This window comes from Natator depressus, chromosome 6 (assembly GCF_965152275.1).
Source record: "Natator depressus isolate rNatDep1 chromosome 6, rNatDep2.hap1, whole genome shotgun sequence".
Classification (NCBI taxonomy): domain Eukaryota; kingdom Metazoa; phylum Chordata; order Testudines; family Cheloniidae; genus Natator; species Natator depressus.
This window is the reverse complement of record NC_134239.1, coordinates 32,679,699-32,703,267: the sequence shown is the minus strand read 5'-3', so window position 1 is coordinate 32,703,267 and position 23,569 is coordinate 32,679,699. Positions and strand designations below refer to the sequence as shown.

Genomic DNA, 23,569 nt, shown 5'->3' with positions numbered 1-23,569 from the left:
ACATGAATTAAATCAGTTCTCATGCATTGTCTAAGTGAAAAATCACAAGACTAAGTTGGTCTGATAAAGGAATCGTCCTGCTAAAAGTATTACAAGAAAATTTAACAGCACTGAAACAAGTAAATCTATTTTGAGCACTTCCGTGTAAGCTTATGTATTCAAAGTTAGTGTTTTTGTACCAGACCATTTTTCTATTTATAGACAGTAACTGCATTTTAGCAAGATAAAAGCTTCTTCTCTTGTTCCCATAGAGAGCTATGCAAAAAGATTAGGAGACAAATTCCCATTCTATCACGGCTCTGCCACTGACTTACTTTGAAGTGTTGGGTAAATTAAGATCTCTGCTTTAAATTTCTTCATCTGAAATTATCTTCTCCGGAGGAGTTTTGAGAATTAGGTAAGTTGTTTGTAAGGTACTTAGTACAATTATCAATGGTTATAAAATTACTAGATACCTACTTCCCAGATGATCTAAGGCTTGGAATTAGCCCCTCACCTTTGAGGTATCTGGCTGGTAACATGCTCCCTTCCCCTAACAAAGGGAGAGATTCATTTAGTTCTGCAGTGAACTCTCTGACTGGGAATATTGTTGAAGGGAATAGCTGCATCCTCTCCTCTATATGGAAGACCTCGAGACTTCTGCACATATTGGGCAGGCCTGTCTGTGGAGTGGCAAACAACTGCATCCATGAGATCTGAATCAAACACTAAAGTATTTTATCATAACGTTCTGGCACCAGACTTTCTATACAATAGAAATGTTGTGTTTGCTTACTGTTCCTCCCGAACTTTATGTTCTCTCTCTTTCCTTAATTTACTCCACTGCTCCTATTCCATGTCTGCTCGTTCAGTTTTAGTTTAGTTTCTCCGTCTAAAATAGCCACGCCCTCCTCCATTTCCCCAATCTGACCGGGCCTCACTGTCACTCATACTGGGAATAGGAATGGGCCCGGATTTCCCCTCCATCCTGCTGCTCCTTCCTCTCACTTTATTTCCCTTTATCATCTCTTGCAGGTTTTTCCCCCCCACTTACTGCGAACTCTTCCCTTTTCTGAATTCACTTCACACCTACCCACTCCCCAAGCATGTTCCTGCTTGGAGTCTATCACATTTCAAAAATTGGCTGATCTGAAAATATTGGGGGGCGGGGGCAGGAGGATCGACTGGCTAGTTATTCTCACTGCAAGAGCCCTAATGAAAGGTCATACTAAAGCTTGCTCATGATTTTAAACACCAGAAAGGACAATTATGATCCCTGTTCTGACCTAGCACAAAGCATAGAACTAACCAGAAATCCCCACATTAAGCCCATACCTTCTGGTTAAGGTAGAACCCAGTTTCTAGCCTGAATTTGTTTAACTTCAGCTTCCAGCTATTGGATCTGGTTATGCTTTTGTCTGCTAAAGTAAAGAGCCTTTTACTATGAGAAATTCTCCATCTAGGTACTTAGACTGATCAAATTGCCTCTTAGACCCTTCAGAAGCTTGATGCAAAGATTGCGGTTGCAGCACAAAAATGTTATAAGGTGCCAAAGGGAGCTTTCACAGGAGAGATCAGCCCAGCAATGACAAAGGACAGCGGAGCCACCTGGGTGATCCTGCGCCACTCAGAGCGAACACATGTTTTTGGGGAGTCTGATGAGCTGATTGGGCAGAAGGTGGCCCATGCCCTGGCTGATGGTCTTGGTGTCATCACCTGCATTGGAGAGAAACTGGATGAGAGAGAAGCTGGCATCACAGAGAAGGTGGTTTTTGAACAGACCAAAGTGATTGCTGATAACATGAAGGACTGGAGCAAGGTGGTTCTTGCCTATGAGCCAGTTTGGGCTATTGGAACTGGTAAAACTGCAACTCCCCAGCAGGCTCCAGAGGGTCATGAGAAGCTATGGGGATGGCTACAAAGTCATGTGTCTGAAGCTGTCGCTCGGTCCACTCGGATCATCTATGGAGGTTCAGTCACTGGTGGCACCTGCAAGGAACTGGCCTCCCAGCATGACAGACTGCTTCCTCGTTGGCAGCGCCTCCCTCAAGCCTGAATTCCTGGACACCAACGCAAAACACTGAACCGATCCATAGAGCCCAAAAGGGAAAACCATCATGGAGGTGAAGGAAGGAGAAATAAAGAAACTATAAGGAAGCTCACCCCTTGCCCCCTCACCCATGACTCCTCTCCCCCCATTCACTGTAACTGTTCCTCTTGCTAACTGCTGTCGCCCTGATGGATTCTGATCGGCAGAGCGCCTTTTTCCAGAAACACTGTTTTATTAGTCTCCACCTCTTGCCTGCCCTCCCACTCTCTTAAGTGGGCAAAACTCAGGGTAGGCTTGTGGGTGGGTCTGGCTGGCTGTGCCCATGTGCCTGGTAGACCAATCAGAGTCCACAGCATGTCTCTCCCTCCCTCCCACCCATCTTCCTCTGCAGTGCTGCAATAAACGAGGTCACTTGGGCTGGGGAGAAGAGAGGAGGAAAGGCTGCCTCTTGCACCAGGCAGCCTCTGGTTTGACCAGCTGGGAGAGAGTGCCTGGCAGCGGACATCCCTGTGAGACATTGTAGCTTTTCCATGTCCCTTAACCAACAGTGAATAGAAATAAACGTGGCACCGGGGGGGGGGGGGGGACACCACCTTCCCCCTGTTAAGGTAAAGGCTAGGTTGAATATAAGGCAGGTTTCTGAATCTTTTCAGCCAACATTCCTGCTAAAGAGCAGTAAGAAATGCAGACGACTGCTGCAGTAGAGCTCTTTTACAGACAGTAGTTTACCTCATGTGCTTATTTCAACATGGAAACAAACCAGGATTTCTAAAAAGCTTTAATCACTCCACATAAGGGAGAAGGAATCTTGTTATAGTAAATTGTGACTAAAGCTTTATAAATCTTCGACTGCAGCCACGTGGAAAAATGATGGCAGAAGACTAATCATTAGTGGGTACCTTTTAGATCCAATCCAGACTAAACCAGTCCCTCTAACCCAGGGAAGCTATGCAGCAGTTCATAGGCGCATACTCCCTCCTGCAGCATGTCCACCATTTAATGCTGCTGACAGGCATTTTATGGCAACTAATCTCAAGAGGATAGTCGGAGGGGTGCACTTACTGTAGTTGCTTAGGGTGCCCCTCTCATTGTCTTGGGAGACTGGCAATGAAACCAAGGGAAACTTTTAAGCAAAGGTCAAGCTGCAAGGACTGAATCTCCTTGAATAGCAGAACCAGTATTCTGAAGCACAGAAAGGCAGAAGCAAGAACCATTAGTCTAAAAGGAACCACCCCAGTTAAAATGGCAGTCAAGGAAAAGGAGTAGCCTGACAAAATTCCTCAGTCACAGATTTATTTTTGGCCTATCCTTTAAATTGACACCTTAATCTGGGCTACAGCCAGTCCACCAAGGCTCCATGCAGGGTCTTAGTACAGCTCTGTTCTTAGGGGGCAAGAGTGAGATTGAAAAGGCAGAGGAAAGAACATCCATTCCATTCCTTTGCACAGCTCTTCCACCCCTCATCACAGTGTGTTATTTTTAGTCTGGAGCAGAAAGGTTAGCTTGCTGCAGAGCTAGGATCCAGAGCACAGCCAGCTGCCAACACACTGTGGGGGATATAGTCCTTAAGAAAGATCTAAAAAATACAAACCACCACAGCAACTCCCTCCTGTGTGGGCAAGTTCACAGAAATCCATAACAGTTGGTTCTACTTAAATTTTCATATCATGCCCCATACTATAATATGAGCACCTTGCAGAATCAAGTTAAAGAAGGTGGCCAAGATTTCTCAGACAGGGTTTCTTCACCATGCGCCCCCTACCCCTGAGAAAAAAACACCACACCTGTAGATTATTAGCAGGACAAAAACTGGTGTCTGTAGTTCTTAAGCAAGGCAAGGTAAAAAGTGCATTTCACATTCGGACCACAGCATACTGAGGTTTGGGGTATGTATGAGTTCCTGTGGGAGAGCAACGCTCCACACAGTTTCAGGCACGCCTCAGAAAAAGCACCACTCCCTATGCAGACAAGCTTTGCCCTTGTGGTAAAAATTCCACAATGCTTCCCATTGCTCCAGCATTCCAGTGTTCTAGAAAAGCAATGACTTCACAGAGGTTGAGCTCCCAAAGGGAGAGGCAGTATCCTAAGGACAGGCCATTCAGTGCTTTGAAAAGAAGAAACCAGACCTTGAGTTTAACAAGGATGGAGGGAGAGAATAAAATTATTCAGATGCCCAGCAAAACTCCCAAATCGTGGACTGGCTTGATGATCTGTGAGTACGTCTCCTGGAATAGAGGGGACCGAGCTAGAAAAAGCAAACTTTTTGAAGTGTTTCTCTCTGTCCACTTCTGCCTTGCTGGAGTTTAATTTCAGGACGCTCTACCTCATTTATGTGCTGATCTCAACCAAATGCTAGAAAAAGTGGGCAACAGTGGTTATCAGCTGTGAATGACATACCTGTATATTAATGACATTTGAATTCGTGAAGTCAACCACAAGGAAGGGTTCAAGCCATTTTAGAAAGCCTTTCCTTGAGCCCACCATCCCCTAGGTTGGGAAGTGTAGCATTATTCCATTATCAACTACATTGAATTCTAGGGAGAAGCCCAGGAGGTGGCCACTTATCACTGGATAATTTGGTCACTGGCAGTCGACTTTTTGATATACTTTATGCATCACTTCATAAGACAATTACTTTCTATTTGAAAATCATTTACATTTCAACTCTTGGTATCACACTGGGGATTATGAAATAGATAGTGCAAGATGATGAACCAGTCACTGGTGTATTTAAGGCAGAGTCCCTTCTGCCCTATGATAAGTATACACAACATGAGCAGGGATTCCACACCTCTTTGGCCCCAGGTAACCAACTTGCTTTTCTTGCTGAACAGCAGCACAAAAGCTGCTCCATTTCTCTGCCACCGCATTACTTGCATGAACAGATAAAGGCTCGTCGGGCACTGTGCTTGCGAACAAGAGGACAGAAACTGCCATTATGAATTAAACTGTTAGATGAAGTACAGAAGTCCTGGCTCCTTCAGTGGAATATGTGAACCCTTCTCAATACTAAATTATGCAGTAACATGCATATAGGAAGATTTCACTTCCCCATCCTCCTCCCTGTAGGTAGTGGATGGCTTACATTCTGAAGCTTGAATGTTTGTCTAGGTACTATGGTACACAGTGTGCCGCCATAGAAGATTCTGGGAGCCCCAGCAGTGTTCACCTTATTACAGCTGAGTTGAAACGTAACTACTATGCTGTAACAGACTGAACACGTTACCAGGCTCCATTCAACTGTGGCAAAAAAAGAAGGCTCTGTGTGTGTGGAAGAAATAGTATAGAGTTCTTATGCTCTCTCTCTTTGACAGGCATGCTAAAAACAGCCCGATCTGAAAGAGCATCTTCTCTTTACTTTAGAGGTTAATTTATCAAATAGTGAAGACCTCACATCTCAAAAAAGTGATTAAAAACAGAAGCATGCAGCTTTAACTTTTTAAAAATTGTGCACAAGTCTGGCTACTTAGTCACACTAAGTTGAAAGTTTCCAGAGAACTTAATTTGAATCTTATAAACAGGACTGCCGTCGGGTAGGGGGGCAAAATTGCCCAGGGGCCCAGGTGATTTAAAAGGGCCCAGGGGACCCTGGCTGCCACCACGGCCATGGTAGCAGCAGTGGCCAGGGAGCCCCAGTCTCTTTTAAATTGCGCGGGCCGCAGGGCACCTAGGTGCACAAGACCACTCTGGGCCCCATGCTTTGGGGGGCCCCCGTGGTCCTGTGACTAATTTTTCACTTCTGCCCTGGGCCCTGCCCCCCCATGGACAGCCCTGGCCCTGAGGCCTGGAATTTCTGTCAGCAGGCCTGCTTATGAACATAATGCAATACCTTACATTTAATGCCTTCCCCTAATCCCAAGTGCTTTACCATTTGAGAAATAAAAACCCACAGTCTTTGCTAAAGGCCATCATTTCTTAGACTTGGAGAATGTAATACATCTGCCAAACATTCCACAGAGTTTTTATTTCAAATTTTCTAAATGTTACTCAAATAATGACCAAGTGCCCACTGATAATGTTTTACAGACATCGTGTAAAATATGTTAAGTCATTTCTCAGAAAAATAACCATGGTGTGTATGCAGAGTCAGTGAGCCAACTTAAGCTTCCTACTGCAACTTAATTTCCTCTACTATAAACGGTTCCTAGCATCACTCCTAGTATTAACCTGGCTGTTACACAAAACCTAGTTGTCTTCAAGATTCTATTACCAGAGCAGAGTTATAGAATTTTTTTTTTATTGGCAGAGCAATCAACAATTAGCATATGCCAAAACATAGCCAAGTACAAGAAGTTTATTTTGAGTGATCTATTTTGTTAACTATCATTCTGTAGTCCTCTGGTGTCAGCCTCTGGTCACAGCGTCAGTTGAATCAGGAAGCCATTTCTACTTAGATCCTTGAAGTCCATTCGCATTATAGGCCAAATTTCAGGCTGAAAGTATGTAAAAGTTTGCCTGTATTGTCCTATCCCCCTTCCAGCTATTGTTAACCCTTCCTCCCAAGGAGAGATTCAGTTTTTAAAAGACAAACAAAGGTGCAATGTGCTTACCTCTTGATAATGGTTAGATCATCTTTAATTCTAGCACCTCAAGTTATACAAAAGGTATGCTTAATAACCAAACTTCATAGAACTGTTGGACACATTCAGTAAGGTGACAACTGTGCAATACCACTCAGTATTTCAGAATCAGGGAACATACTCTTGAATTGTTTAAACACAATCCACAGAACTCAAAATTCAAAAACCATCCATAGTTAAACTAAACAGTCATTTAAAAGTCTTACAGTTTAATGTAGTTCACATAATGGTCAGTCTTTTATAAGGGATACTAAACATTACTTGAAAGCATGCCAAACTTTACTTTTTATAGGAAAGTCGGGCAGGCACATGATTGGCCATTGCTGGGTACAAACAGAACAGTAAGGAGAAGTTCTACCACAGTTCAGCATATCCCGCATTATTTTGACAGTTAAACGTGAACCGTGAGAATTAAATATTCATTTTACATATACACAAGTTATGCTGTGAAAGCATAGTTGCTTACAAACATATAAAAATACTTGTTAACTAGTTTGATAAGAAAATAATGTATAAAAGTATATAGCAAAAACATTTAATCATCTGACATTGGAAAGATCAAATCCATCTTTTTATATTACATGAAACAAAAACAGCTACAATTTTAGTTTTCTTGAATCCCTTACCCAGAAATACATCAAAGGAAGACATGAATCTTTTCCCCCCAACAATGATGTGAAATTTTTCTAATAAACTGAAATGGCTAGTCCAGAACGAGCCCAGGTATTTGGCCACATTATAATAGTAGTAGTAGTAATCCTGTAGCTATTCTGGATCCATGAAATAAATACAGTAAGTAGACTTTTTGGCCACTGGAAAAAAAAGCTGAAGCATAAACAAGAGCTGAAACATTTTTGCTGACAAAGAAATTCAGTGTTGATTTCTTAAGGCTAGCTGAACTCTAATTTAACTGAAGGGCAAAAAGCCAATACACTTTTTTTATTAAATACACTTTACACTTTGATTAGAGGTCTCCTTAATAGTAGCTAATGAAATGTCAGAAGTGAAAAATAAATTAATTAACATAAAACAACTTTTATGCTTCACTTGAACACCTTGTCCTCTAAGGTTTTGTTTCATCACCACAAGGTGCACGCTCTTAAAGGGAGAAAAAATAGAAACTGATCTTAAAGAAGCAGCCTTAGTGTTTTGCTTTGAAGTCTGCCCTGAGATGACTGAGTCGTCTTCTAGGACTGTATTCAGCCAGCTTCTAGGACTAAGGCTATTTTGGTGGCCATTTATAGGACATGGCACAAAAGGCTAGACATACCCAAAGTGATGCAAAATGGTGGAAAGAAAAATTAATCTGGCAGTTGATAGCTTGATTCATGGGATTCTTAGAAAATGACACAATGACAGCCTTTCTTGTCTTTCTCTTTCCGCGTTGGTTCTGGTGAAGGAGGGCACTCTTGTTCTTGAAATTTTCTAAAAAAAATGCAAGTTCAGTTCATATATTTCTAACTCAAATCCGCTATATTTTAGCACGTTTATTTATGATACTCTTCCTCTGGCAAAATTAGTCTTAACCACCATTACCTATGTTGACTAGACAAGTTCCAGGATTTTCAGATTATTTGTACTGCCGCAGCACCTAGAGACTGTGCGCTAGGTACTGTACAAACATAAAATAAGAATCCCTGTCCAGAGATATTACAAATACTGCTGGTAAATACTATTAGACATAATTACTATATCAGTTCATGTCAGACCCAGCAAGGTTTTCAGGTAAGGTTATACTGCTACCCTTTTGGGCATGCTCAGAGGTAAAAATGGGTGTTGTGCCCGTAACCAACTACTGGACAATGGGCCTATATTTGTACCTCAATGTTAACAGCTTAAATAACCAATTCTTGTGGATAAAGCTTTAAGATGTTGTCACTCTGCAAACCATATCTTACAGAGATTCCCCCAAATCCTGTTCTTTCCAGGGGCATAAGCAATAATGTTATTATTCATAATGGCTGATCAACATAATCATAATTCATGCCTGGTTCTAGAAGCTACATCAACAAGTATTAAAAATCAAACTTCTTAGTTATCTCTTCTTACAATGCTTCTAATAACCTGGGCTTTCCTTTAACCAAAAGGGAAATTCCGTGCAACAGAGTAAGTTGCTCTGATGCAATTTAAATGGTTCAAAATGGGTTACTTACAGCCAGCTTGACTGATATAGCCAACAAGTTTAGTTCTGAAGTTATTCAACATCCAAATGATGACATAACTCACCCTCTTTGGAGCAGTGAAATGGTACTTGAAAACAAAGATGTCTATTTAAAATTGAAATCAAATTTGAATTATAATTTAAGGAATAGAGAGGAAAATCCTGATGGTAGAGGATGAATGAAGGCTCTATAATTTTACTCTTTTCTGCCAAAAAGGAAAGGATAATCTGTGATAGCTCTTGAAAAATATATTACTTGTCTCTGGCCTATGACCACCCTATAAACCAGATTTTTAAAAATGGTGTTTATGCTACCTGGATAACTACAGCAAGATACTACTCTGATGGGGCTTTGCCTCAAAACCAAAACTGTACCACCCTCATGACTAATAAGACAAGAAGAGTATGTCCGCAGGGAAAGAAGTTAACACCCTTTGGCTATGCAATGGGATTTTAGGTAGAACAGGTAGGCACTTTCTGAAGTGCCAAAGCAGTATTTCTATCGTGAATATTTATTTTTCCAGTTTCACCCAGAGGGTAAGTGCAAGTGCAATGGGAGCTTCAATTTGCAATTGAGACCCATGTCAGTGATAGCTACTAAAAAAATCTACTAGGGAAGAATTGGTTCAGTTATTGACAGATTCTGGAGGGCAGGATGCCATCAAAGGAAGCAATTTCCTTCAATTGAGATTTTAAACCCTTTTCCAGAACTCCTCTCTATGCTGACAGAAGACGCTAGGAACCTGAGCCATCTTTTTCCATGCACTTATAGGAGGACATTACATAACACTCTCACCATAGTTACCCATGCTTTTGTGACGTCCTATTGGAATCATTGCATTGCACTCTACATGGAGCTTTCTTTGATACTCTAAAGCTTCAGAAAGCTCAGGTGGGGACTTTTTGCTTGCTTACCAGCTTTGGCCATAGGAAACATAGGTATATGCTCCAGGGTTTCACTGCCTTCCTAGTCACTTCTGGTTATTCCAGGTACTGTTTTTTATTTAGGCCCATAGGCACAACCGCAGGGAAAGAAAAAGAATGCTCCTGCCCCACAAACACACGCAGCTTTGCCTGCCCTAATGGAGTTTAAAATGCACAGGTTCCCCTCCCTTCCCTAAAACATGACACCCTGCAGCTGCTTCTTCCTCAATTCTTTCTTTAGACCAAACCACTCTCAGTCTCCTCTTCCGAAGTCCTATTGGTGTTAGCTATCTCCTATGGTACTGGAGTCAGCAGTGATTCCTCCTCCTGCCCTGTAACATATTCCTCACTGCTATGCTGAAGAGCACCAGCAATCACTGGGAGTTAAGGTTGGAGGCTAGAGTAGGGAGAGTGAAGGGGATGACAGGAGAGCAAGAAAGCCTGATGAGACCGGGAGGAAAGGTAGAAAGTGAATATCTGACTCAAAGCAAAAGCTCTCATGTGGTCAACAGGGGAAGGAAAGGAGGCTGCATGTGTGTGGTAATGAAGAAACATTTATGAAGAGCATGTGCATACACGCTCTGAAGTTTGCTTAAGGCCAGTCTTTTCCAACTACCCTGCCTCTTCCCCAATTTGCCTTTCTCCATACACAGAAAATTCTCCCTCCTGGTACATCTAACTCGCCCCCCCCACCGTGGTGGCACTAACAGAAGCCAGCAAGATCATTTTTGCCATCAGTCTCTACATCTGAAAAATCTACAAAGTGGAAGGAAAAGTGTTCAGTAAAACCCCTCATATTGGTCTAACAGGCTCTGTTCAAGGCATATGTAATTTAACTATCCACTCAGTCTTTTGACTGGGAGAAAAAGGGAGATATTTTACCAAGGAAGTTCAACAACTTCCAAGAGGCATTTAGTTTTACCATTGATTAAGCTATTTTTTATACATGAGATTAGAACTTGTTGGATAAGTACATACCCAGTTTCTAGGTATGCACTTTCTTTTTGGACTTCTTGCTGTGTTAAAGAGGTGCTAACACTATAGGATTCACCTGCCAGACAGGAGCAGCAAACAAGGGAGTTTTACAAGGCAGTTCTCTAGGTGAAGGAGGAATAACTACATAATCCTTGGTCTGTTGGTTTGTTTTGTTGTATGCTTGCTTTTTACACAAAGCCAATATTTAGTTGCTGAATACCGGCTACACTATTTAAACATGAGCAGATTTCATTGACTGTATGTTCAATACCTAGCACCAGAAATCTTGAAGGATTAAGGGAAAAAGTTCTCCTCTCAAACCCACGTGGCTGATACCCATTCAAATATTCTGCTTTCCTAACATGCAGATTTCCCACATGGTCAGCAGAGAGTCAGTTAACATTTGCAATGCAGTTGTGCAAGCAGAATTTGCCCCGATTATCCCTTATTGTATTTTCTCTCCAAGACAGCAGTTTGTTATCTGTTAAAGCTCAGAGTGCTTTAAGTTTCCTCAGAACACTGTTGACCTACCTTATGACTCTGACAAGTTCATGAAAGGCTTGGTCTACATTCAATCGTATTTTTGCTGAGGCTTCCATATACGTTACTTTAAGCTGTCGTGCTAATTGCTGGCCTTCCTCTTGTGTTACCTGAAATCAAAAGCAATCATTAAGAATAAGCTCCAAGCATTCCACTGGACATAGCCTGATTTGTGTACATTACACAGTGAGCACTGTGTCTATGAAAAAATACGTAGCTGTTTCCCTAAATATTGCATATGAATCACCTTAACTACTAGATATATTCAACTACTGAATCCCTCAGGGATAAAATCAAAGTGTGTTGAGTATAACTTCTCTAGCATGGTATTTAAAAAATAAAGCTACCCACCAAAAATACAAAATTTTAAGAATGTAAAATGCAAGTTAACATTTTTTTTAAATGTAGAGAAGAGCATTCAGAAGAGTCAGAAAGCTCTGTCCATATGCCGTCTTTAAACCATTTCCCATTATATTAAATACTTTTCAAATTCTGTGTAACTGCTCATATAACCAGGTTTTCCTCCTTAAATAGGAAACCCTGAGTACAATGATCCCTGCTCAAACAGACGAACAATTACAATCTTCTGGATAACCCAGTAATATCCACCATGCTGTCAATTCTGGTAAAACCCATTCTTTTCCCCAGCCCAGCCAAACTTGAACAGTACATTAGCATCACTTAGGTTTTGCGGTAGTAAAACAAAATAATGAAGTTTGCTACGAACCAAAACTACAAAGACTCAAAAGTCAAATAGCTGCTGCTAGATAAGAACCAAGTGTGCAAGATATTAAAGCACGGCTGCTTAGAAATATAGCTTGAACTCCAGGAGACAAGGAGAGGTGGGTACACAGTGCTACAGAAATACCTATAAGACCATTGAGTAGCTTTGCCCTGATACGATGGTACAAGTTTCAGTGAAAAAATATTCTAACAGCAATACACAACGCAGCCTGAAGTGCTGATCTGTGACAAGCAGACCCTGAATAGTAAGCTGGCTGACATGCCTTCTGCACTGGAATCATTTCATGTTAAACAAGCTGCCATCCATCACTGATCCAATTAATACACCATATTGATAATTTTTAAAGGAATACATAACAGAGAAGATGACAAAGCCAGTGGGTGCCAAGACGCAGCCTTCCTTCATACCAGTATCAATACTAAAACTCAGATGACCTTTCATTTCAGTACTGGATGGCTGCCTTCATTCCCTCATGGAACTCCTTGAATAGGAAGAGCACTTTTTGTGGACAGTCAGTTTTCAACAGGATCTTACAGATGCCATTCCTGCTAACTGTCAAAGGCTCTGGACAACACGGATCACTTCTATCTCAGCTCAATTCTTACCAGCTCACTCAATCTTGATAGGGAACTTGATGCTAGAATCAGCAAAGCTTCTGTTACCTTTGTGTTCAGGGTTACCAAATATGTGAGGTAAGTTTGCCAAAGGTGTCTGTTCATTCAGGCTTGTGTCCTTAGTACCCTCCTATACAGTTGTGAAAGCTGGGTTACATACTCCAAGCAGGAGTGGAGATTGAACAGTTCCCACCTCTGCTGTCTTAGAAAAATCCTTGGAGTTACTTGGGACCAACGGATCACCAATAATGAGATCATTGAGAGAACCAGCCTACAGTCCATGCAGACTGCGCTGGATATTTGCAGGCTTCGCTGCTTGGGACACGAGGAACGCATGCCTCAAGGTAATGTGCTGCAGGCTGTGGTCTATGGCCAACCTAAGAACTGCCCACAACACAAAGGAAGGCCAAAGATCTAATACAGCAACAAGGTGAATGAAGCAAGGCCTCAAGATATTCAGCATTTCCACTGACAACTGGGAAAATCCTGCCCAAAATCATTCAGTTTGGAGAAGCTGGATTAAAGAGAGCCATCAGAGAGCTCAGCAGGCAAGTCAGGAAGTAGAGTATGTTTCAAATTCTATCTGGTGAGGGGACTTGTGGCCACTGTGGGAAGGTTTGCCACTTGCATCAGGCTCTTTTCCCATACCATTGCTAAGCCCCTTTGATGGACTGACTTCGTCGCATCTCCTTTCATCTGCCAAGATGCTGGATGGCCACATAGGGAGAAAAGAGCAGATTTTTAGTGGTAAAGAAAGAAGCAACAGATCTTGGCAAAACACTGGCTACAAAGGAAGACAGTCAAAGATTACACCTTGGTCTGACTGGAAGAATAACCGATGTCAATGACAAGAGAGGTGCAGGAGGACAGAGGTTGAGAGAAAAGATAAAGTGTAGTTTAGGAAAGATTTTATTGGATGTCCAGCTGCAATCTCAAAAAGGCAGAGATAAGACACGAAACAGAGGAGGGGAAGGGCAGGGATAAAGAGGTAGACTTGTGGGTGGTCAGCAGATAGTATGACACAAATTAAGAATAAAAATACTTTACATAAGTTACATCAGTTAATGTGAAGAGAGGTACCCAGGGAGTTCAGAGGCTGGAATAGGAGAGGGGAGATGCTTTTTATAGATTTTAAGGCCTTTCTGACCTGCTGTTAATAGGCAGAGTTCCCACCAGTAATTCCTGCATTGAACCTATACTTCTGATTGTAGCTCTAAAAGATAGATACACTGAGCTACAGTGTATCTTTTAGAAAGACCTAATCTGGATTTATAGATTTCAAGTGATGGAGAAACTACCACATCCCCTGGTTAATTACCATCAGTGTTAAAAATGTGCACCTTATTTCTAGAGTGAAAATGTCTAGGTTCAGCTTCCAGCCATTGGATCTTGTTATGCCTTTGTCTGCTAAAGTAAACGATCCTTATTAGCAGATCCTTTTCCTTATGTAGGCATTTATAGACAAAATCAAGTCAACCCTTATCCTTCCTTTGGATACGTTAAATAGATTGCAATTCTCAAGTCTCTCTCTGCCCTGGTCTACACTAGGACTTTAGGTCGAATTTAGCAGCATTAAATCGATGTAAACCTGCACCCGTCCACACAATGAAGCCCTTTATTTCGACTTAAAGGGCTCTTAAAATCGATTTCCTTACTCCAGCCCTGACAAGTGGATTAGCGCTTAAATCGGCCTTGCCGGGTTGAATGTGGGGTACTGTGGACACAATTCGACGGTATTGGCCTCCGGGAGCTATCCCAGAGTGCTCCATTGTGACCGCTCTGGACAGCGCTCTCAACTCAGATGCACTGCCCAGGTAGACAGGAAAAGAATTGCGAACATTTGAATCTCATTTCCTGTTTGGCCAGCGTGGCAAGCTGCAGGTGACCATGCAGAGCTCATCAGCAGAGGTGACCATGATGGAGTCTCAGAATCGCAAAAGAGCTCCAGCACGGACCAAACGGGAGGTACGGGATCTGATCGCTGTATGGGAAAAGGAATCTGTGCCATCAGAACGCCGTTCCAGTTTTCGAAATGCCAAAGCCTTTGTCAAAATCTCGCAGGGCATGAAGGACAGAGGCCATAACAGGGACCCGAAGCAGTGCCGCGTGAAACTTACGAGCTGAGGCAAGCCTACCAGAAAACCAGAGAGGCGAACGGCCGCTCCGGGTCAGAGCCCCAAACATGCCGCTTCTATGATGAGCTGCATGCCATTTTAGGGGGTTCAGCCACCACTACCCCAGCCGTGTTGTTTGACTCTTCAATGGAGATGGAGGCAACACGGAAGCAGGTTTTGGGGACGAAGAAGATGATGATGAGGTTGTAGATAGCTCACAGCAAGCAAGCGGAGAAAACCGTTTTCCCGACAGCCAGGAACTGTTTCTCACCCTGGACTTGTAGCCAGTACCCCCCGAACCCACCCAAGGCTGCCTCCTGGACCCAGCAGGCGGAGAAGGGACCTCCGGTGAGTGTACCTTTTAAAATACTACACATGGTTTAAAAGCAAGCATGTGAAAGGATTCATTTGCCCTGGCATTCGCGGCTCTCCTGGATGTACTCCCAAAGCCTTTGCAAAAGGTTTCTGGGGAGGGCAGCCTCACTGCGTCCTCCATGGTAGGACGCTTTACCACTCTAAGCCAGAAACACGTACTCGGGAATCATTGTACAACAAAGCATTGCAGTGTATGTTTGCTGGCGTTCAAACATCCGTTCTTCATCTCTCTGTGTTATCCTCAGGAGAGTGAGATATCATTCATGGTCACCTGGTTGAAATAGGGTGCTTTTCTTCAGGGGACACTCAGAGGAGCCCGTTCCTGCTGGGCTGTTTGCCTGTGGCTGAACAGAAATGTTCCCCGCTGTTAGCCACAGGGAGGGGGAAGGGTTGAGGGAGCAGCCACGTGGCGACCTTGTAACGAAAGCACTTGTGCTATGTATGTAATGTTAACAGCAAGGTTTACCCTGAAACAGTGTAGCCATTGTTTTATAAAATGTGTCTTTTTAAATACCGCTGTCCCTTTTTTTTCCTCCACCAGCTGCATGTGTTTCAACGATCACAGGATCTTCTCCTTCCCAGAGGCTAGTGAAGATTAGAAAGAAAAAAAACGCACTTGTGATGAAATATTCTGAGCTCATGCTGTCCTCCCACACTGACAGAGCACAAATGAATACGTGGAGGCAAATAATGTCAGAGTGCAGGAAAGCACAAAATGACCGGGAAGAGAGGTGGCAGGCTGAAGAGAGCAAGTGGCGGGCTGAAGACAGGGCTGAAGCTCAAATGTGGCGGCAGCATGATGAGAGGAGGCAGGATTCAATGCTGAGGCTGCTGGAGGATCAAACCAGTATGCTCCAGTGTATGGCTGAGCTGCAGCAAAGGCAGCTGGAGCACAGACTGCCACTACAGCCCCTGTGTAACCAACCGCCCTCCTCCCCAAGTTCCATAGCCTCCACACCCAGACACCCAAGAACGCGGTGGGGGGGCCTCCGGCCAACCAGCCACTCCGCCACAGAGGATTGCCCCCCCCCCCCCCCCCCAAAAAAAGAAGGCTGGCATTCAATAAATTTTAAAGTTGTAAACTTTTAAAGTGCTGTGTGGCATTTTCCTTCCCTCCTCCACCACCCCTCCTGGGCTACCTTGGTAGTCATCCCCCTATTTGTGTGATGAATGAATAAAGAATGCATGAATGTGAAGCAACAATGACTTTATTGCCTCTGCAAGCGGTGATCGAAGGGATGAGGAGAGGGTGGTTAGCTTACAGGGAAGTAGAGTGAACCAGGGGACGGGGGGTTTCATCAAGGAGAAACAAAGAACTTTCACACCGTAGCCTGGCCAGTCATGAAACTGGTTTTCAAAGCTTCTCTGATGCGTACCGCGCCCTCCTGTGCTCTTCTAACCGCCCTGGGGTCTGGCTGCACATAACCAGCAGCCAGGCAATTTGCCTCAACCTCCCACCCCGCCATAAACGTCTCCCCCTTACTCTCACAGATATTGTGGAGCACACAGCAAGCAGTAATAAACAGTGGGAATATTGGTTTCGCTGAGGTATAAGCGAGTCAGTAAACTGCGCCAGGGCGCCTTTAAATGTCCAAATGCACATTCTACCACCATTCTGCACTTGCTCAGCCTGTAGTTGAACAGCTCCTGACTACTGGCCAGGCTGCCTGTGTACGGCTTCATAAGCCATGGCATTAAGGGGTAGGCTGGGTCCCCAAGGATAACTATAGGCATTTCAACATCCCCAACGGTTATTTTCTGGTCTGGGAATAAAGTCCCTTCTTGAAGCTTTTGAAACAGACCAGAGTTCCTGAAGATGCGAGCGTCATGTACCTTTCCCGGCCATCCCACGTTGATGTTGGTGAAACGTCCCTTGTGATCCACTAGAGCTTGCAGCACTATTGAAAAGTACCCCTTGCGGTTTAGGTACTCGCTGGCTTGGTGCTCCGGTGCCAAGATAGGGATATGGGTTCCGTCTATGGCCCCACCACAATTAGGGAATCCCATTGCAGCAAAGCCATCCATTATGACCTGCACATTTCCCAAGGTCACTACCCTTGAAATCAGCAGATCTTTGATTGCGTGGGCTACTTGCATCACAGCAGCCCCCACAGTAGATTTGGCCACTCCAAATTGATTCCCAACTGACTGGTAGCTGTCTGGCATTGCAAGCTTCCACAGGGCTATCGCCACTCACTTCTCAACTGTGAGGGCTGCTCTCATCTTGGTATTCATGCGCTTCAGGGCAGGGGAAAGCAAGTCACAAAGTTCCATGAAAGTGCCCTTACGCATGCGAAAGTTTCGCAGCCACTGGGAATCGTCCCAGACCTGCAACACTATGTGGTCCCACCAGTCTGCGCTTGTTTCCCGAGCCCAGAATCGGCATTCCACAGCATGAACCTGCCCCATTAGCACCATGATGCATGCACTGGCAGGGCCCATGCTTTCAGAGAAATCTGTGTCCATGTCCTGATCACTCACGTGACTGCACTGACGTCGCCTACTCGCCCGGTATCGCTCTGCCAGGTTCTGGTGCTGCATATACTGCTGGATAATGCGTGTGGTGTGTAGTGTGCTCCTAATTGCCAAAGTGAGCTGAGCGACCTCCATGCTTGCCTTGGTATGGCATCCGCACAGAAAAAAGGCGCGGAATGATTGTCTGCCGTTGCTCTGACGGAGGGAGGGGCGACTGACGACATGGCTTACAGGGTTGGCTTACAGGGAATTAAAATCCACAAAGGGGGTGGTTTTACATCAAGGAGTATTTCAGGCACGGACTTCACGGAGGGTTCCAATAAGAAATGGTGCACCTAAGTAATTGTTCTTATTGGAACAAGCAGGTTGGTCTGGCCTCTGATTGATACATGGCTAGATTTACCTCGCTGCACCTTCTCTGTGAGTAACTGCAGTGTGACCTAGAGGAATGAGTCCCCTAGACAGGGGAGAAGGCAAATGAGTACAAAACAAATCTGGTCTATTTCTTGTTTTGATCCACTCCATCTATCTTTTACATCTTTGGCTGGCAGCAGACGGCACAGAAGGACTTCAAGCAATCCACATCTCATGGCTGCTCGGCAGAAGACGGTGCAGTAGGACTGCTAGCCATCCTCATCTGTTGCCTGCCTGGCAGAAGATGGTACAGTAGGACTGCTAGCAATCCATATCGCCTGCCTGCTCACCATAAGACGGTTCAATAGGACTGACTGCAGGACTAAAGAGAATGACCTGATCAAGTCACTCCAAATTTAGTCCCTGCGCACATGTCTGCCCAGGTGCTCCTGGCCGACGTGGCCAGGAGCACCTCGGACATGACTATGACAGCTACCAGTCGTACTGTACCGTCTGCTGCCACAAAGCAATGGGTTGATGCTGCTGTGTAGCAATGCAGTACCGCGTCTGCCAGCACCCAGGAGACATACGGTGACGGTTACCTGAGCAGGCTCCATGCTTGCCATGGTATGGCAAGGTAACTGCCGTGGTATGGCAAGGTCTGCACAGGTAACTCAGGAAAAAAGGCGCGAAACGATTGTCTGCCCTTGCTTTCACGGAGGGAGGGAGGGAGGGAACGGGGGCCTGACAATATGTACCCAGAACCACCTGCGACAATGTTTTAGCCCCATCAGGCATTGGGATCTCAACCCAGAATTCCAATGGGCAGCGGAGACTGCGGGAACTGTGGGATAGCAACCCACAGTGCAACGGTCCGGAAGTCTACTCTAGCCTCGGTACTGTGGAAGCACTCCGCCGAGTTAATGCACTTAGAGCATTTTCTGTGGGGACACACACACTCGAATATAAAAAACTGAATTCTATAAATTCGACCTAATTTCGTACTGTAGACATACCCTCTGTAAGACAGTTTTTCTGTATCAACTATTCTTGTAGCTCATTTCCAATTTTTCCACATCCTTTTTTGAAGTATTGACAATAGGACTGAACGCTATCTCAGCAAGTCTTGCTATTACCTCTGTTTATGGCACAACCTCCCTACTTTAGTCAACCGGCCCATTTCTACAACCAAGGCTCATGTTAGTTCTCCTTGTCACTTCATCACATTGGGAGCTCATGTTTAGTGGGTTATACACCATGACCTCCAAGTCCTTTCCAGAGTCACTCCATCCTGTAAATGTGACCTACATTCTTTGTTACTAAATATAAATACAGCCAAGGCATGGTTTAAAAAAAAAAAAGTTTAAAGCAGCGCAGTTTACCAAGCAATCTTGACCACTCTGAGCAGTCTTACCATTCTACAGTTTCGGTCCTCTTCACATTTTTTCTTTTTTAATTAGCAGTTACTTTATATTTTTTTCCAAACAATTCATAAAAATTCATAATAGCAAAAACCACTTACAATGTGTGCCTCAGGGGACTCTGAAGAATTTACTGGTTTCCTGCTTAATTGGTCTAACTCAAGGTGCTTACAATACTGGTCCAAGTGATCTGTAGCAGCTACACAGTAAAGATTAATTGGTATGCTCTTGTGAGCAGTTTCCAGATCTGTACATCTAAAAGATAGGGCATGCTAGAGTAGAAAGACAGGGTGCCACAGCTCACACCAACTGCGTCTACATTTTCCCCCTTTGGTCCAGCAAGGGCCCCCACACTCTCAGGCTTCCAGCTCCCAAGCTGTTGCCTTTTGGGTGGAGACCTGCACCTCACTCCCTTCAGACCAGGGCAATGTCCAGGCTGCACAGTTCCCTGCCTTCACTGTGCATTTCCCAGCAAAGAGTCTGCCGCCCTAAACAGATCTGCTGGCTTTCTTTTCAGAGACTGGTAACAGAGTGATTGCTGCAGATATAAGAATAAAGTAGGTGTGCTAAGAAAGAACTGTGTGGTAACTTAAGGTAAAAAGCATTACAGTGAAGACATTAAAAACAAAAACCTACAAGCACACTAAGCCGACTATGCATCACCCCACCCTCGGAGGGGTTTTTGTTGTTTGTTGCAGTTACAAGATCAAAGCTTCAGCTCAGAACCAGTGCAGTCTTATGAGGCTTCAGTAGGTCCAGTCCTTCCATAGACCGGGCTCCTGGCCATTTGCTGGATCAGGAAGAAGGCCCTGAGTCAGTATAAAACAAAGGCTTTCATCTGAGGTTACGTCTACACTGTGCACCTTACAATGGGGCAGGCAGCCGCACCATTGTAAGGTAAGCAGTGTAGCCATTCTTTGTTGCCGGGAGAGAACTCTCCCAGCGACTAAAATAAAACCACCCCCAGCGAGCAGTAGTAACTTAATCAATGGGAGAGTGGCTCCTGCCAATGAAGTGTTATCCACGCTGGGGCTTTTTGTTGTTGAAACTTTTATCCGAGGGAGTGTTTCACACCCGAGTGACAAAAGTTGTAACGAAAGTGCCGGTGTAGACAAAGCCTAAGGGCATGGCTACACTTGCAGATGTAGAGCGCTTTGAGTTAAATCAGTCTTCGTAGAGCGCTGTAGAGAAAGCGCTGCAGTCTGTCCACATTGACAGCTTCAAGCGCACTGGTGTGGCCACATTTGCAGCGGCATTGGGAGCGGTGCATTATGGGCAGCTATCCCAGCATGCAAGTGGCTGCAACATGCTTTTCAAATGGGGGGGGGTGGAGTGGAGTGTGTTGTGTACATGGGGGGAGAGCGGGTTTTCGGGGGGCTGAGAGCATGTCAGTATGCTGTCTTGTAAGGTCAGCAGCAGATTCTCTCTCTCTCCCCCCTCCCCACCCCAGCAGCTGTCAGTTCCTACAGCCAATTCCAAACAAGGACAAGAGTGGCCACTTGACTTAAGGGGATTATGGGACATTTCCAGAGTCTGATCAGAGCACAGTAAAGCAACACCTCGTTCACGATGGCGCCGCGGCGCTCCAGCAGGGGCACAGCAAACGTTATTCCACTCGCCGAGGTGGAGTACCAGCAGTGCTGTACCCGTGGAGTCAGAGCGCTCTCCGTGCCTTGCCATTGTGGATGGGTAGCGAGCTAGTGTGCCCGGGGCTCCTTTATTGTGCTGTAACTTGCAAGTGTAGCCAAGCCCTAAGTCTTTATTATAGTGGTCCCAAGAGAATCCAGTCTGAACTAGTATATGTCTCCCTAGAAAGCTGACATAAGAGGAAGTTCAATTAGCATCCCCCTCTCTACTAGAGAGGGTACATACAATGCCACAACACATACACAATTGCCTTTTTAATGCAATGTACCCTAGAGGTATTAACTCTAAATCAATAAGGCTTACCTCAATTCAATAAAGTTTATCTTCATTCCATAAAGTTTGTTCAGGGCACTACAGAATATTGTCCATCTGTCGCACAGAGAATCTTTCAGTTCTCTGTCACTGCAGCTCCGACAGACTTAAGCATCAACTTTCAAGACTTCGCTATTTACTCAGATTTTTACCTGAAGGGAATGTTATGAAGATGTTTGTTCTGATTTGGGGAGTTTGCATCCTTGTGATTGGGGTACACAATACATACATCTGCTCCTGAGCATCTGGACTGCAGAAGTAACAGGAAAAAGGAATAAAGTGATAATGCTTCAGTTACCATGCAACGGTGCTTTAAAAAATAAATAGGACTAAACTGTTCAAACATTTCAAATGAGATTCTGTGCTGTGGCACAGAACTCTCAGCACAGAAGAAAGAAGAGGCTAAAGTGGCTTTAAGCCACCTGTGCACTGTGCAGATCCTGGGCTGTTCCTGTGTCCTAATGTAACTTACATAGCCCTAGGGGCCTGCCTAAATTATGGCAGTTTTAGTTTTCTATCCTATGGGCTGCAGCACTGACTAAAATCTTCACAGCGCTGCATGCTGCAGCCCTACCTCAGCATTCATATAGCCCCAACCAACGTGCCCCCCTAACCTATGGCTTTTGAAGGGGTCATCCTTGGGAGGCAGCCTTAGGGAATCTTCTAAAATGCCTGTACCAGTGGAATCCTCCCACAGGCTTGAATCTGGGCTTTTAAGTACCTTTTATAAGCACTCCTCTGCCCTCTATTCCCCTTGGCTATAAAAAGGATGAAACAGGGTGAGGCTCTCATCCTGAGTTTTTGCAGATATACCGACAATACTCTCTTTTCCTCCATTGTAACTCAAATCGCTAACGATCCTGGGAAATAAGATGTTAAAACTTAAATCTGCAATAAAACGAGTGAATTGATGGGGTGAAAGTACCTGAAATAATTATGAAAGACAGGGCAGAAAAGCATGTAGAAAATTAAGAAATGTAAAGTCTTAAGAAAAAAAGAAAAGTATACCAAGAAGATGGTGACTAAGTTTGCTCTAGGGGATATAATAAGATGACATTAGAAATATCCTGCATATTAAATTTAATCAAAAGGCTAAAATTTGCACAAAACATCAAACATCTTGTACTTCAGTGAGACCGTACAAGGATAAGACACAATCAGTAGTATGAACGCTTCACCAAAAAAAGTATAGATCTAAAATTATGCTTCCACAATAACCTGCTTTTACTTTTTTAAACCTATAAAAATTGCATGTTTAAGTCTGATAAAGCAATACTAGAGTATTTATTATACTTAATATATTTTGCAGCAGCAGATGAATGTACAGTAATTGCTTAATCCCCAAATAATCCTTGTAGTGCTTTGCTTCTAGACTAATTTTAAAAAGAGCACTGTCAAGTCGCTTCAATATTAAAATTTCACAAGAAATAAAGTGAAACTTCTTTGGGTTTATACCTTCCCCTGCAGAGTTTATAAATGCTGAAAAAATGTGCTAATGTAGGACCACCAGAAATATGAAACTGACCAATTTATTTTCTTTGTCCAAATTGAGTAAAATACAAAGTCCTCACCGTGCCGAACTCAGTGATAACCTCCCTGCGGTGGTGGTCCATCCCAAACAACATGCTCCAAGGGGTCCCGTTCAGGGACAGGGCCCCGTCGTTGGAGCTGGTGTCCGACACATCAGCAGGATGTCAGTAGTGAAAGGTGAATTAGATTTTTTTTAAATAGTTAATTATTTCTGTACTTGCAACAGACAAAACTGATTTTTTTCCAAAACATTTCAGCAGACTCTAGGTAACTTAAGACCTTTGTTTACAGGAAAATCTACTCTCAACCACAAACATTTACAAGTTTGCCAGAAGTGTTAAATTTCTTCTAACAGAAACTGCAGCTGTATACAAGAAGGATGAGAAATCTGTTTCTCGCCTCCTTTTACTAAAGTTTTAGAGAGTGCACAAAAATGAGTAACATCTAGGACGCTACTGTTTTCTTTTTTCTAAAGAAATTCCTTGTTCGATATTAGATGCCATTGTTACATACTGCTGAACAGTTTGAGAGTTAATTTCTTTCAGATAAAATCCAATATAACCTCCAGAAAGGAAAATACTAATACAGGCCGCCAAGTGTACCCTGACTGATGAGGGCACCAGTCCCTGGGCCTTAGGTGGAGGAAGTAATCAAGGACAAGCTGGATCATGGCAGCCTCCAAGGAAACACCCTGGCCTGCCGCCCACCTCGAAAACCGAGACTATTTCACCACACAGGAGTGTCGAGTGGAGGGCCGTCTACTTTCAAGGAGG

General features: G+C 44.0%; 1 protein-coding gene and 1 pseudogene across 2 annotated transcripts in view; one reads left to right on the top strand and one right to left on the bottom strand.

Annotated features, from left to right (window-relative positions):
- Window positions 1-1,496: 1,496 nt before the first annotated feature.
- LOC141989985 (triosephosphate isomerase pseudogene) lies at window positions 1,497-2,035 on the top strand (annotated as a pseudogene).
- A 4,092-nt stretch (window positions 2,036-6,127) lies between these two features.
- RRAS2 (RAS related 2) overlaps window positions 6,128-23,569 on the bottom strand; it is a 145,512-nt gene continuing 128,070 nt past the window's right edge. The window contains exons 6-7 of one of the 2 annotated variants that reach the window (XM_074954961.1): window positions 11,201-11,319; window positions 6,128-8,034 (exon numbers count right to left, since the gene is read on the bottom strand). In XM_074954961.1, coding sequence (XP_074811062.1) covers window positions 7,947-8,034; window positions 11,201-11,319 — 207 coding nt within the window. In that variant the 3' untranslated portion in view covers window positions 6,128-7,946. The remainder of the gene's footprint in view (window positions 8,035-11,200; window positions 11,320-23,569) is intronic. The other variant, XM_074954960.1, reaches the window with a different exon arrangement.